The 16,242-nt window shown below is 36.4% G+C and overlaps 2 protein-coding genes across 4 annotated transcripts; both read right to left on the bottom strand.

The window, feature by feature from the left end:
• Positions 1 to 203: 203 nt before the first annotated feature.
• Positions 204 to 5,809, bottom strand: LOC7478853 (ethylene response sensor 1). Of its 3 annotated transcripts, none has more exons than XM_024594851.2 (6): positions 5,382 to 5,809; positions 3,717 to 4,647; positions 1,768 to 2,136; positions 1,375 to 1,641; positions 917 to 1,044; positions 204 to 697 (listed from the first exon to the last, which is right to left on the bottom strand). In XM_024594851.2, exons 2-6 carry the CDS (start codon positions 4,620 to 4,622, stop codon positions 457 to 459), a joined length of 1,911 nt encoding a protein of 636 aa, XP_024450619.1. In that variant the 5' UTR covers positions 4,623 to 4,647; positions 5,382 to 5,809; the 3' UTR covers positions 204 to 456. The 3 variants fall into 3 exon arrangements, with proteins under 3 accessions (XP_024450619.1, XP_052306646.1, XP_002302732.1); XM_052450686.1 differs by having other exon boundaries at positions 3,717 to 5,098; positions 5,392 to 5,809; XM_002302696.4 differs by having other exon boundaries at positions 5,392 to 5,809.
• Positions 5,810 to 8,556: 2,747 nt separating this feature from the next.
• LOC7487803 (ATP-dependent RNA helicase DEAH13) lies at positions 8,557 to 15,960 on the bottom strand. Its single transcript, XM_024594849.2, has 13 exons — positions 15,771 to 15,960; positions 15,601 to 15,674; positions 15,169 to 15,378; positions 14,717 to 14,786; positions 14,557 to 14,631; positions 14,422 to 14,471; positions 14,257 to 14,317; positions 13,774 to 14,169; positions 13,140 to 13,385; positions 12,811 to 13,041; positions 11,900 to 12,013; positions 10,571 to 11,797; positions 8,557 to 10,068 (listed from the first exon to the last, which is right to left on the bottom strand). The coding sequence occupies exons 3-13, from the start codon at positions 15,192 to 15,194 to the stop codon at positions 8,863 to 8,865; spliced, it is 3,702 nt and encodes a 1,233-aa protein (XP_024450617.2). The 5' UTR covers positions 15,195 to 15,378; positions 15,601 to 15,674; positions 15,771 to 15,960; the 3' UTR covers positions 8,557 to 8,862.
• Between the last annotated feature and the right edge of the window lie 282 nt (positions 15,961 to 16,242).

Genomic DNA, 16,242 nt, shown 5'->3' with positions numbered 1-16,242 from the left:
ACCACAGAGCCACCTTTTTCACTATTTTTCATGAATGCCATCCTTCGAGGACCAACAATCGAAATCCCACGGAGAATCGAGAAGCAGAATAACATAACACAGAACAAATCTACAAAATCTACGAGAAAATGCAATGCCAGCACATGGGCGGGCGGGTCATTTCCTCCAGCAAACTACTGCATAAACCATGAATCAATGACATGTGATATCAAAAACTTTTTTATTGTCATAAATCACAGCCAAATACAACTAACTATGGAGTGATTTGTAGGATGTATTAATATATAACCAGCGCCCTTTTCGTTGGTTGCATATTAGCCTGATATATCACATTCAGGCCTCCCAAGTTATTCATCAATACCTTCATTTGCCATTAGCCCCCAAACCATATCACAAAGAACATTCACATTTGCCAATCAGCTTTGTTTCTTAATACCTATCCGCTTCTATAGGTATCTACAGACTTCTTTGATAACGTGGATTGGAAGAAGCAACCCAATCAACATCTCTGAACAGAGGCTTGTGTCCAATGAGATCTCCACTTCCATGATTTGCTCGCCCTCTTGATGCAGCTTGGTGTACAGATGGATCATCTGGATTGTTGCAGAGTCCAAGTTTGACAATGAAAGTAGTCACTGTACCTTTGTCAAGGCCTTCACTTTCTATCCATATATGGCCCTTCATGAGAGTTACAAATCTGATTCCCATAATTTAAGACAAGGAGAACAAGTAAAAAAACTATAGAACAAGAAAACAAATAAGAAAGGAGAGATTTATATGGTAGCTTCCACGTTAGATCTAACAGTAACTATTTTTGCCCTTAATTTGATGGATGATGGGACAGTGCTCGAAAGGAATGATCTCACAACTTCTACAAACTTTGCAATGCAATGTAATGGAAAGTTTTTAGCTCTACCGTTTGCAGATGGCAAGCCCAAGTCCTGCACCACCATTACTTCGACTAGATCCACTTTGTGGCTGAGCAAATTTAGTAAAAAGGTGTGGGACATCTTGTGGGAGAACACCGCATCCAGAATCCTTAACCTGTCACAACCAACATGATAAGGTTAACAACAAAGCAGATCATATTCCAAACAACCTACAAGGATGATGCAAGCACAAAATGCTGCATTGGTTAGTATCCAACTTAGGAATGGATGATGGCCGTGAGATTTTATACAAGCTAATCATGTTAGACAGCATAGCAATCTGAAATACTAGAATCCAAAAGGTTGTCCTGAACTGCCAAAACTGCATGTCTATTAGATACCAAGAGATGCCTTTAACCTTAAAAAGGTTAGCTATCTATTATTAACACCAATGAACACTGTTCTATAATTATCTGAGCAAAACCTAAATGTACTAGTCAACAACCTGCACGCGTAGATAGAAGTGGCCATCACTCGTCATCGGGTAGAATTCAGGAGGCTGCCAGTCTCTCAAAGAATCTGGTTTTGCAACAGAAACAACAATAGACACATAACCCTCCTTTGTGAACTTGACAGCATTGCCCACAACATTCAGAATAGTTTGTGTCAGCCGTTTCTCATCACCAACTGCACATGCAGGCAAATCTGGGGCCATAATTAAAGTCATAGATAACTTTTTAACAGATGCAATGGGCTTTATCAAACCAACAACCTGCGTTTACAGAAGGAAAAAAAAAACCATTAGTGTTACCACAATGCCTCTATGGAAGTGCCACAGTGCCAACTTGTATTGAATTCCATTAGTGCATGATGAAAGTAGAAAATTAGGGGTAGTCACCTCTCTGAAAAGCTCATGAAGATTAAATGTCTTAAGGTCTAAGTCTAAGCTTCCATCTTCAAGTCTTGAAAGATCTAGCACATCATTAGTAAGTACTGCCAAGAGGTTACTACTCTTCAATACTGTCTCAATCATTGCTCTTTGCTCAGTAGTTAGTCCAGTCTCTAAAAGAAGTGAAGACAATGCAATAATTGCATGCATTGGTGTCCTCATCTCATGGTTCATGACAGCAAGGAAATCATTCCGAGCATGTATTGCCATTTCTGCTTCTCGACGAGCTGATTTTAAAGCAACATTCTGCTCCATGAGCTGATCACGTGCCCGCATAGACTCTTCAAGAATAGCAGCATGCGAAAGAGCAACTGCTACCTGATGAATGTCAAAAGGGATTTCAACACTGAACAACATGCTTGGAGTAGTAGTTTAAGTTTCAAACTATGGCACATAAATTGTATTGCTTATGAACATCTGATGCAAGGAACCATATGTAAAGGTATAATGAGGCAATGCCTAATATGAAACATGACCACCAAAACAGACAATTGTGATGTTGATCATCATTCTGATAGTGGTCAACATCAGTGTTGTCAAAGGCAAAAGGCACTAAAAGGCGCCAAGCCTGTAAAATGCCCGAGGCACTAGCCGCTCGCCCGAATGAACCAGGGCGATATGTTATAAATTAAAAAATATATATTATATTATATTATATTATATAAATCTAAAATATACATCTTCCCAATTAAGATTAGATCATTAGAAAATCAAAGGAAAATATTAAATACCATAACATGGTCATATAAAGTTATATTTTTCACCCTTAAAACAAAATAAGATAATTTAAAGTAATAAGTAGCCAAGTAGATTAAAAAGAAAAATTAAGTATCATCATAGTTATTCATTAATCTTCAAAAACATCTCCATCTATGCTTTCCTCTCCTTCACTTGAATCCTCCATATCCTCCATTTAATGAATATAATCGAAATCCTCATCTCTCAAACTATATTGCACTTGTTTAGAAAAAATTAAAGTATTAACTATAAAGATGTGTTGTTCTTTGACTCCCACTGTTGAAAAAAGAAAGGTTGGTTGGCGTTTCTCTTCCAAGTGTCCTTCATTGTCTGTTTGTCTCCCTCTTTGATGATTTTTTTAATTTTTTTACCCTAATCTTTGTTTTTTACAAAAATACCCCTAAGTTGTTTCTTGTGGTAAATTAAAAGAAAAATCCAACAGAAAAGGAAGAACTTCAAGCAGGCGCTAGCCTTAGCGCCTTGCACCCACTCACAAGGCGCTCACCTAGGCAGCGCCTCATTGAAATCCAACACCTGAGGCTAATAAAGGTGCTGGGGCCTCACCTTGCCTGGAGCGCCTAGGCAAGCGCCTCTTGACAACACTGGTCAACATAACAGCATATTACAGCAGATGGGTAGCAGGCGCAGATGAGAGAATCTGAAGTGCCAACAATTGGTTTTTTAGTTTTTTTATTGCAGCATATAATGCATTTATGAATGAATATGTGCAGTATTTTTATCTATAAAATCCAATCATTCATATATATATATATATATATATATATATATATATATATATATGCAGTAATGAAAGGCAGCTTATTAATTGGACATATACACCAAAGAAGCATGACTGAACTACACATTCCAAGGTAAAATGCCAAAACCAAAACATTGAACTGAGCAATGAGACACCCCATGCCTACGCAAATTTTCAATCCCTTGTGTATAATAGATAAGCCTGCATGTGAATTTTTATATGCTAGCTTTTTCACTGGTCATGCTATTTCATCATTTTCATAAGCTTATATGCAAACAAGATGCATGAAATAGAAAAACTAAAAAATAAATACAGCATGAGTATTGGAACAACTAAATAAGAACATTCCAACATTTCTATGACACAGAAGCAGGAAGAGAGCAATTAAATCATAAAATACCTGGTCTGCAACAACTTCAACAAGTTCCAATTCATGGTCTCGCCACTTTCTAGCACTTTCTGTTGGTAGAATCAAAACCATGACAGCATAGCTTTTTGCAGAGAGTTCAGGCCAATCATTAATTTGGAAATTTGACAGATGTAGAAGAGGTACACGAACAGCAACAACCTCGGGTGGCAGGTACCTACCAAAAAGGGGCCTGATCCTAGCCAGTGGGCAGTTATATGGTATACGCACTGCATGAGCACTGCTGAAGACTTCGTTGACTATAGGAAGGTTTATAGGTACAGAAGATCCCACTTGTATTTGGTAGTTCAGGGTGTGAGAAAGTTGCAGATTCAAACCAGTTCTTGAAGGCATCCACAACGCACATTCCTCGAGGCCTAAGGTCCTACCCAGCTCAACAAGAGTGGTTTTCAATATAGTATGTCGGTCAAGTGTGCTTCTAATTTCATGAGTCAGCATTCTAACATGCCTTCCAGTTTCTTCCTGTGTGAGAATAAGGCCCATCTCCCTATCAAGTTCTTCAGCCTTGTTCTTGAGAAATAATTCCCTGGTTTTAACACTCAGTAGATCAGGAATAATGTGGACAAGCATCAAAGCAGTTGCACATGATACAATAGCACAAGCAACTTTTGCAACAGTCATCACCACAGCAACAGCTTTTGAATGCATCGAGAACGTCCACAGATTTATAAAGTGGGTCGCTCCACAAAGAACAATGAAGGCACCAAACTGCATAAGCACCCATCTGTACGGAAAGAATGCTGATTTTTGTACAAAGTATATTAGCTCGATGGGAATGGAGAAGTATGCGAAGGCAATTAAAACATCCGATATGTACTGATATCTAACAAGAAGTTCTTCATGTGGCCATTGCATATCGATACAGTCACAGGACTCCATCCTTCCGATCAATACCGAGGTAAATCTAAAAAATAAAGAGACACAGAAAACATCACGATAATAACACCATCTCCTAGTATAGACTATTTAACACAGCAAAATGTGCCCATCTTCTTTACTCCGAAAATGATGTTGCCAAAATTAGCACGAACCAAGCCACTTAAATCATTACAAAATATGTATGGGCAAGAAAATACTAATCAAGTTACATCAAGACGGTGACACATCTTCTCAGATAAAATAAATTTGGATCTTTCTTTTTGTAACTAATAGAAAATCTCCAATCCAATTACATTAAGGTCAAACTTAACTGTTGTGGCCCCCCAGATTTCATCCCATAAATTCTTTGCAGTCCGTTTCATCAATCAACAAAACAGTGTTTAGTAGCAGCACTAATTGCATATAGGATGCAATGCATTAATTTGGTGATTTGGACAGATTGGAGGCCATTTCTTCCTTAAGAGCCTTCACCTGTCCTGCAGTGAATTCAAATCCCAGTTGTCGGCATGAAAAAACAAGTAAAACCCCATCTTTAAACTGCAAATGAGCAGAGCAGTAACCAACACCTTTTGAACTTCGACTAGGCTCTTTTTCTTTTCTTGTTCAAGGAAAGTAAAAGAGTATAAAATCAAAAGATGCGTATTATCAAAGCTAGTCATGGTTTTTTTTCAATTACTATTGATGAGCATGCTAGATAGTTACACATAAAGGCAAGAAGATTAAACCATCCAAAAGAAAAATATTAAAGAAAATAATCACCAATGCTCACCAGACGTGAGGAAGAAGAAACGGATGGCCAGGAACTTGCAGTTAGTTACAGTAGAGGTTTGATCGAAGCCGTCCATTTAGTTTCATAATGAGGAAGTGGAAGATCGCTCTCACATTTTTTTTATGAGACTTCGAAAGGAGGAGGAGGAGGAGTCGCGGCGGTGGTGGTGGTGGTGGTGTATGGAGAGAAAAGAAGGGAGGAGCTTTTTCCAATTCTAGAGCAGAGAGAGAATAAAGTGGAGGTAAAGGAGCAGCAGCCGCCGCCTAAAACCGTCATGGAGATTGGAGACAACAAGCGCCAACTCAAAGACACTGTGGCACGTGAGAATCATTCCCATGGATCTCTCCAATCTGGGGCGAAACTAGAACGAGGTCATCGGATGGACGTATCAATCAGTGTTAGTTAAAAAGAATTGAGGAGGTTTAGAACAACATTGTTTTAAAAAGGGATTTTTAAGAAAAATCAACGTATTTTAGTGGGTTTTTTGTTTAAACTATTTTGGTAATGTTTATTTTTTTTATTTTGAATATTTTAAAATAATAAACTTTTTATTTAAAAAAATTATTTTTAATATTAATATATTAAAATTATTTGAAAATACTAAAAAAATATTAATTTAAAATAACAAAAATAAAAAATTCTTAATTTTAAATAATACTTTTTATAACATAAAAACAAAACTTAACCGAGTGACCTAACATGATTCCGGGACTAGTTGTTAAGATATTATTTTAGTATTTTCAAGTGTTTATTTATTTTTGTATTTTAAAATATTTTAAAAAAAAATTGTAAATATTTTATTTTTTATTTTAAATTAAATTTTTTTTTGTATTTTTAAATTATTTTGATATGTTAATATTAAAATAATTTTTTAAAAATAAAAATATTATTTTATTATATTTTTAAATAAAAAATATTTTAAAAAATAATTATTATTATATTCTCAAACATAATAATAATAAAAAAAAAAAAAAAGCACGCATCGCAATTCGCAAGTGTGGGTGCGGGTCATTCCAGGCTGGGAGATTAGATATATTTTGATCAGGTACCATGAATGTTCTCTGTATGGAAAGTGGGAAAGTGAAAGTGAAAGCACTCACTCACCCACGCGCTCAAGGTGGTTGGGAATTTTAACAAGTGGAGATATATAGTAAAAGATGTTTTTGCTGTCCATTCTGGCGGCTCACAATATCATTGTTTTTTATTTTAAAAATGTTTTATTTTTTTATTTTAAATTAATATTTTTTTAATATTTTTAGATTATTTTAAAGTATTGATATTAAAAATAATTTTAAAAAAATAAAAAAAATATTATTTTAATATATTTATAGATAAAAAATACTTTAAAAAACAACCATAAACACACTTTTATTATTAGCTTATTAGCATCATCTAGATAAAGCTAAGTTTAGTGGAGAAAGGTGATGCTTTATCTGGCTGGAAAAATAAAGGATTATACCTCAGGAGGAGTGAGTTTTAGAATTTTCTTTTATTTTACTTTTTGTGTGGAGAAGGAATTAAATTAAAACAGTAAAATCAATCATCTTTTGTTGAAAGCAGCGCACGATAGGAGGATAGTCTAAGGAACTTTTTGGTGCTGTGGCTTGACTGTTTTTTATTTAATAAAACTGACGGGTTTTTTATATATTTTTGGATCATCATAACATATTTTAGAAGATTTAAAATCATCAATGGTATTAAAGCCTTATTTTACATATTTTATATATTTTTGGATATATATATATATCCAAGTTACTTCCACCCGTTAACCACTGAGTTAAGATAAAAAAAAATATTTGTAATTAAATAATGAAAAACAATATATTAATCTCTTGTGAAGGTGACTTTTAGCATTTTTGTTGTGTTTATAAACAAAAGTGAGATAAAAGAACAATATACATCAAATTAGATGGAAGGGGATTCAATTAATGAAGCTGTCCAGGTAGGGCTAAATTTGCAACTAACCCGTTTATCATCTCACAATCTGGATCGTCCACGTTATATACCATCATCTACTAATATATATGTTTTTAGGTTAAACATGTAAAAAACAAATTAACATGAAACCATGCATTGAATCTCTCTCATCTTTGTAGAAAAAAATTACACAAAACTTATCTTTAAAAAATTCGTATAAAAAAATTGATTTGTTGAATCCATATTACCTTAATATATTTATATAAAAAAACTCCATCGTTGAGATCTTTTATCATCATCGTAAAAATAATTATTATTTTAATATATTTTTGAAAAAAAATATTTTGAAAAGAAATGAAAACCACACTTCCAAAAAAAAAACATATATATATATATATATAATTTATTTATTTTTCCCAAACACAACATAAGTAGGAGGGCAGAGCATATGGTCATTATCAAGGGGCGACAAAATTGTGATAAGATACCGACCACCACTTCATCTTAGTAGATTCACAGAATTAGGTCGAGATCTGTCAGCTGACATCCCTTGTAGGGATGGAGAGGTTTTCTTTTCAAAATGGGGCCCTACATTCATATATATTCTTGATTTTTCATCTCTAACATTGCCACGTCCGTTAAACTTGCTTGAAAAAGATGTTCCTCTTGTACCATTGTCCGCAGTTAGCTTTCAAGGGGCAAGTGCCAGTAATGCCTATAATGGATACAAATCCTTCTCCAGTCCAAGAGCCGTAAAGAAGGGAAAATCAAACGTGAATTTTCAACACATTCGTGAATCTTTCTTCAGACTTCAAACTTCCACTTTGCTTTCCAACAAATGCAAGGTACTGTGTAGTAGAAAGGTTTGTAACTATAGACAGAAAGTGCACAGGAAATTCATCTTTTTGCTATTAGAAAACATCCCATTAGAGAAAATCCAAAGGGACCACATTCAATAAACCGAGTGTCCATCTCCATCCTCAATATAAAGAAAAGATTAGGCATATACATTGCATTTGGCAGATGCAGCAGCGGCCCCCTGCCCTCAACTACCACGTGCGAATAAATACAAGCATCGTATCAACTTCCTGATTTCTCTACTTACAGCAATATCCATTTGTGCTACAGAGAGTATTATAGACAGGTTATGAGCAGTGGGAAGAAATATCCAACAGAGTATAGTAACCTCATTGTTACCACAGCTACCATCGTTGCCTAACTAGCTAAAGATTCTGACAATGGAACCAATTAGAGAAATCACTATTCTTTCATTACTTGCTAGAAAGACAGACAGGCATCAAAATTTGGCTGATGGCGGCAGTTAGCAATTCACAGTTCTGCCGTGTGATTGTTACGAATAAAAAGTAATGATAACAGGAGCAGCAATATTTCGCTCAAGATCCTGACCATCAAATCATTTTTCCTTGCTAAAAAAATGTTTAAATTTAGATCTTCTCTTCATTCATGTACGATCAACAAGGAACAAAACCAATCTCATGCGATTATAATCACATTCTGAGAAAGCTAAAGCAACTGGCACATTTTCTATTTTATCTAACCTTTCAACTTTTGATCCTTGACTCCCCGCTTTATCTGCTTCAATGAGTGGATTAGTTCTGGAAACTTTGCACATACCTTGAGTCGATCCTCATCACTGCTAATTGGCATACTTTGTGCTGGAAGTCGCCACAGATGTGGCCCGAAGGTTGGAATGACCCAACGATATAATTGGTCAGTTTGAGGATCATATTCAGGTTTCCGGTCTTCTACAGTTGAAAAACTGCACAACGACACACCATACTTGGCAAGCCATTCTGGTTTAATGCTTGTGGCCCCATGCATGTAAGGCCGCTTTGTATGAAGCAATTCACTGTACACCAAAAACTCAGGCGCTGAATTAGAAAGAGAGGACCGCCGATGAAGGAATACTGTTTCTTTAACCATGCAGGCTTGATACCGAACAGCACTTGCTTTTCTGTCTCCTTCCAAGGTGCCTGAATTTCCTCTGATGCGTTTTGCAACCCTATCAACCCAGCCAGCACAGATAGCTTGGCCTAAGATATCTTCCACATTCAATAAAGTAGACCTCTTACTGGACAAAACCCTCCAAGCTTGTTCTACATCCTCCACGGTCCCATGGGTCCAAGAGAAACCCTGCTCTAACTCGTGAACATGATGATTAAAGACCAGTTGAAGAAGCTGCCTCCTAAGCTTGGACATTTCTTCCATGGTTTTAAGGTGCAAGGCATTTTCGTGGCAGAATTCCACCGGGCTTGTAGAAAGTTCAAAACAATGCAAGGCATAAGCTACAGTCAATGTATCACTAGTAGAATTGGAAAATCGAGCACGGGATAATTTAGTTGTTTCTCTGAGTTTCTTTATCTTTATTTTTTCTTGCTTGTCTAAAATTTTATTGCTTCCTAGGCTACTAGATCTTCCATCCTGTTCTGAGCCATTGCTGTCAGTATGACTTCCTTCAAAATGCTTAAGAAAAGCATTGGAAAAGCTCAATGCTGCAGCTGTTGCAACTGCATATCCTAGAACCAGATTTGCTGTATCAAGATCTTTCATTTTCCTCGTAATTTGGATAGCTGTAAGGAGCATTCGAGAGTGACGAGGACTCATGGGATAGCAAGCCATGGCCTTCCCTAGGGATGTCAGTCTTCCTGTATTATCAAGAGCTTCCAAGGTCTTCAAGCAACGTTCTGCTTCTACTAAGGCAGCAGCCTCTGGAGGAGTTGGAAATGGGAACTTTTCTACCTGGAATACATAACAAAACAGAGAGACTAGGTTAAAGAATCGGTTAGAAGAAATTCCTCTAGACCAGTTAAACCACTGGTATCTAACATTATAACTTCAAAAACCATGTAGCAGGCAGCATGCAAGCAAACTCAGCAAAACAACTAGCAACTGGATGGCCAGCCAGCAAATGCATTCCGGGGACAAGTCAACTACAAGATACTTACTCCATATAGGCATATCCAACCCCATTCAGATAATTTAATGTGCCTCTTTAGATTTTTGGGTTCTTGGAAAACAGCATATGATAAGAACAAACCTCACCTCCACCACAAACATAAAACATGAAAAGCTAATTGGTTATAGTATTGATATAAAAAATCCTATATGATCTTCTATTATCTAAGTTTAAATCCTTCGTGCATCAAAAATGCCATTGTAAAGTCTGTTGCATTAAACAGGAAAAAAGAAAGGAAAAGATTTTGCAGGTAATTGGAGAACCATAACATAGAAGAAAACACACCTTGTCAATATGCATGGATTTCAGGACAAGAACAATGCTATCAACAGGTACTTTAGATATTTCAGCACAAGAGAAGTCAGGAAGTATGTTATTATAGACAGCAGAAGAATAAAGACGGTAACAGTGGCCAGGCCCTGTTCTTCCTGCTCTTCCTTTGCGCTGATCAGCTGAAGCCTTACTTATCCATTGTACTTCATATGCTTCCATGCCATTTGATGAGTTGTAGTTCTTCACCTTTTCTCTTCCAGTATCAACCACATATTTTATCCCTGGGATGGTTAAAGAAGTTTCAGCAACATTAGTGGCAACAACAACAAGCCGCTCCCCTTCCTTGACCTCATCAAATACATGGAGCTGTGCCACTGCAGGAAGCATGGCATAAAGAGGCATAACACGCAGAGCACTAGTAAAAAGACCCTTATCTCCTACTGTTTTCTTCTCCATGCTATTTTTGTATTGTTCTGGGTACTCTTCTGGCATAGAAGGAACTTGTTTTCCCTCTGATTTACATTCTGATGCATTCTCTCCAGCCAAAGCTTCAAAAGCACACTTCAATGCAGCAAGGCTACTTTTCTCTCGTAGAACACCCACAACATCATTTTCAGATGTTTTTGAATCCTCTATATCCACCTCATCACCAACAATTTCTACTTCGCTCTCAGATCCTGAATCATAAGAGACATCTGATTCATCCTCAGAATCTGGCACACCTTCATCATGAGAGCCAAACCTCTCAGTTTGCTGGTCAATCGAATTCCCCTGAATCTCAAATGCCTCATCAATATCCTTCATGTCAACACCTTCAATGGAAACCATTTCAGACATTGCTGGGACCTCATCCCCTGCACGCCCTTTAGCAGTATTAGCAATCAACTCTGTTGAAGCTTTACGTAACTTCTGACACAAGTACTCTACTTCTCTCTGTCCTGTGACAAAGACAAGTATGCCTCCTTGTGGCAGCCTCTTGTGGATTGACATGACTTTCTTATAGGCCTGGCCAATATAATCCACAGTTTCTGTTCTCTTCGAGAAATGCACTGTCACTTCAAATTGCCTGGTAGGAACGTTTATAACTGGAGGAGGATCATGAAATAACCTTCTTTCAGAAATGAAGTCCTCCACTCGCAAGGTGGCACTCATTAGAACAAGTTTTAGTGGAAATATCATATTTTCAGGACTTAGACTTTGACCAGAAAGCACCATTTTTTGCTGCTGCTCATATTTCTTCTGCCATATGCAAAAGATTGTATATGGTAAAGATAGGTGAGAAGGAAGAAGATCCATAAACAATGTTTTACAGCTGAAAGTGGGAAAGTGTATCAAAATTACCTGGCGGAGTTGAATTACACGAGAGAGCATTCCAATAAGAATGTCTGTATTCACACTTCTCTCATGAGCCTCATCCAGAATTATCACAGAGTAACGCTTCAATAAAATATCAGTCTGCAACATAAAAAAATATAAAAAAATTATTAAACAGCAGAAGAAGAGTTAACATGAGCATACTAATCCATTTTCTCCAGACAATATCTTTTTTACATGGGTCCAAATCCGTCTGCACCATAAAAGATTTTATTGAACAGCATAAGAGTTAACATGAGCATACCAATCCATTAATTCCAGACAAAATATCTTTTTTACATGGGTCCGACCAGCAGAGCTAGCTCCGTATACATGACATAGCAAACAATACCAGAAAGGATCCCGCAGGAGTTACAACTAATAAGACTTTAAATTTCGAGGAACAAGTTTCAGAAAATAACACATGAAAAAAAAATGAATTTTGGATCCTCAATGGTAGTACATTCCAAGAAAACATAATAGGAATTTTAAATTTCCACAAACAACATTCAGAATATATAATTCTACAGACGGCACTAAAAAGTTTGACGAATGGGTCAGCTGTAAAGAAGACACAAGTGAAATTAGTGGTTGTTCAATAACAAGTGTGCCTTTGGCTTATTCTTTTTAATTGCCTTTTTTGGGTCAGTACCAATAGATTCAAATTCACAATTCAAAAATGTAGATTCAGGCAACCAAGCAAGAATCTGACATGAAGAAACACCTAAGAAGCACCAACAAAAAAGAGAAAACTCTATAGGAAGATCAAATATAAGAATTGCAAACATCATCTGACAGTTGAAAAACCACATACTAAAACTTCTCACATATAATCATTGATGTACCATTCTTCAAAACACCCACAAATAAGATGCATGTAAAATCAGCTGAATCCAAACCTGAACTTCTCGTAGTAATATTCCATCAGTCATAAACTTGATTGAACAATTGTCTCCAATTCTCTTGTCATGCCTAACTTGGAATCCAACCTCTTTACCAAGATGAAGACCAAGTTCAAATGCAACCCGTCTAGCAGTGGCAAGGACAGCAATGCGCCGTGGTTGAGTAACACCAATAACACCATTTCTAACAACAGAATGGTTTGAACCATAACCTGCTTCATAAAGAAACTGAAAGATTACACCGAAGAACCAAAATTAGATGGTTCTTGAGCCGAATTGTTTGAGTTGGCAGTAGCTAACAAATCTAATGCATAGAAGAAACCCACCTGAGGAACTTGAGTGGTTTTACCACACCCAGTTTCTCCACAGATAATAACAGTGGAATGTTCATTTATAGCTTCCATTATCTCCTGTTCCATCATAATAATTGGAAGATCCTTCCGTTTCTTCTCCACCTCATCTGGCCTTGATACATGCACCACTGTTGGGGTAGTAGGAGGTCTTGGCAATGGAAAATCTGGGAAATTGCTAGCCTTTCCTAAATCTACAGTTGAGCTCTCATTTAATTTACCCTGCTCCATGCAAATGCCCCACTCTCCAGTTAGTCAACAATAGTGCAGTTACCACAATATACTGACATGCACATGTAATTTCACCATTCTCACTCACATATAATACAAGATATGGTATTGAGTCAAAAATAGTTAATAATATACTAAGTTACATCAATTGCCTCTTCAATCTTCCATGCTAACCATGTACAATACATGATGCATAAATTGCAAGTTGTAAGTCAGCAGTTGGTCAATTCAACTTCTTTTGGCAGCCTTGTCAAAAAGTAAGAATAAACATCCAAACAGAATTCTAGTCTCATATAATCTGACTTATAAACAGTATATAACATATATAGCGCAAAAGTAGATTATGTATCATGACTTGTAATCTGAGCCGGTAACATACCATTAAACTGGAAGTTTTTCTAGCATCATGATCACTTGAAGCCTGTGAAGATTTTTTAGGAACTTCCAGTGTAGGTGTACAATTATCCTCATTGGGCACTTCTTCAGCTGAGAAGGCAGAAACAGATCTGCCATTTAAGCCAAGCTCATTACCGCTAACTGGATCGTGATACACCAGTGAAAAAGATGCATGGTTTTGAACTTCTCTTCCTATTACCATTGGTTGTAAATGGCCTTTCTCATTCATATCCTTCTTTGATTGGATCTCATCCAACCCAGCTTCAATCTCAAAAGAAGCAGTTTCATGATTCCTCTTGAAAGGCTGGTCACCCTGGGGACTTAAACCAGCCTTGGAAAATTGTACTGCCATCCTACGTTTTTCTTTAACAGTTTCAACCTACATGAAGGTAAGCCAATGGGCAAACTAACATCCAGCAGGCTTTTGTATTTATGTAGAAAGTTAAGTAGATCCTAAGATACAAACCCGACTTATATTTCTTGATGATTGCAGGAGAGAAAACGCATCCTCCGGGATCTTATATTTCCTGAAAGTTGGATAATTGAGTAGTTTGCAAACATTGTTAATGCTTTCTGGAGAGGCAACAGAAAATAGAAATCAATCATCCCAAAGGTAAAAGTGGTAACATACTCCAGGGTTTCTATGCTTTTTGATAACAGCAGTGTTCTCTCATTCTCCTCCTGCAAAAAAAAATAGGCAAATCAACTCCCACATAAAACACAAGAATGAACTGGAGTACACTAGAAGCTAAATGCAAGCACACACCTCCAGCTTCTTCAATTTTCTTTTCTGAGATTTACTTAACTGTGGGTTTTTATTTTTCTTGGCCACTTCTTGCGCCTGTGCAACAAAAATTTCAGGCCTTCAACCTCTTAAAAGAAAGGGCATAGCAGAACAAAAGAGCTATTTCACCTGCGCTGCATACCTGATTCATGCCTTTCCTTTTATTACTTTTCTTTGCAGGCATGATCAATGCGTTGCTATCACCTTCCACACTACATATGCAAGCAACAAGTTTTATGCGGAAAAAAAAAATCAAAGGTAAACATTTGCAAGCCCATGGCTACTTAAGGACATATTGTAAACTTGCTAGACTTGATACTTTCTCAAAAATTGTCGAATCAAGACCACTCCTTTAAATGGCATGTAAAAACTACAATTAGCTAAGAACCTGTAAGTGAACATGTTTTGTACAAGTAACAAGTATACGTAGCAAAGAGAATCCCTGAATTTTTTCTTATTTCTATTTTCCTAGATTGCTACTAAAATTCAATTGAAAAAAAAAACACTAAGAAAAAACTTGTCCTAGATCTTCTCCTAAACAAAACACAACGAAATCAAAAGAACATACATAAAGGCAGATAAGATGTTCATTACCATGAATTTTCCAAATGTACTTCCATATTGCCTCTCTGTAGTCAAACGAAACTGAAGATGTGGGCCTTCAGGAAATGACTTCAGAGTTATCGATGAAACAAAGCTCTCCACCAGATGAAGCAAAGCTTCTGGTTAGTTCCGTTTCTTGATCTTTCACATAACAAAAACCTCAAACAATGCCTGTTTACTTATCTGGCAACCTTAAAACCTCTACCAAAGACAAAGTAAATAATCAAAAGTTCAGTTGCTTGATTTAATTCAGGTTTGGACAGTCTAAAAATCTAACTAAAGGTTTAGGCATAAACAAAACCTAGAAACAGCGACCCCCCACCCCCTTTTTTTCACCACTTGCTTTACTCTAATGAGAATCAAACTCCATCATCAAAGCAAAAAAAGAAAGAAAAAGAAACGAGCAGGGAGAGAAGGAGATACCAGCCAGGGAGGGTTGGTTTAAGACTTTATGTCGTTTTTTCTGTAAAAGAGATTGAAGTTGGGATGATTTTTATCTGCACTCGCATTTAAAAAAAAAATAGTTAGCAGCTCAAATTAATCCTCGGGATGTGAAATGGGTAGGTTATCGTTAGCTGATGAGATCCATGAACCTTGATGACGCCTATAAGGCGGAGGCTGATTTTTCCCGACGAGACAGAGCGGGATTCGTAAGGTGGTTGCACTAGTTGCCACTCCAATATGCCTTTCACCACAGTGGCAAACCCTAGCGGAGTCAGAGTTTGAAGGTTTTTAATATAATTACTATTATAATTATATTATAAGAAATACTCCCCGCGCCACTTTTCACACGCTTACATTTTATTTTGTACTTTCACTGGTGAATTTATTTTATTTTGATCATTCAAGTTTTCTTTTTTCAATAATTAACAATGATTAACTCAATTTAATTTAATATATCATCTTTTTAATATTTTAAAATAATATGCCATTCTCTAATATATTTCTTCGGTTAAGATCCAAGCTTCTTACGTGTTGGTTTTTTAAAATAAAAAAATCTAGTAAAAAAATTTATTTAATTATAAAATAAAATTTTAAAGAATAGTAGTTGTTATTTAATATGTT

This window comes from Populus trichocarpa, chromosome 2 (genome assembly GCF_000002775.5).
Source record: "Populus trichocarpa isolate Nisqually-1 chromosome 2, P.trichocarpa_v4.1, whole genome shotgun sequence".
Classification (NCBI taxonomy): domain Eukaryota; kingdom Viridiplantae; phylum Streptophyta; class Magnoliopsida; order Malpighiales; family Salicaceae; genus Populus; species Populus trichocarpa.
The sequence above is the reverse complement of the archived record's forward strand: the minus strand, read 5'-3'. Positions and strand labels throughout refer to the sequence as shown.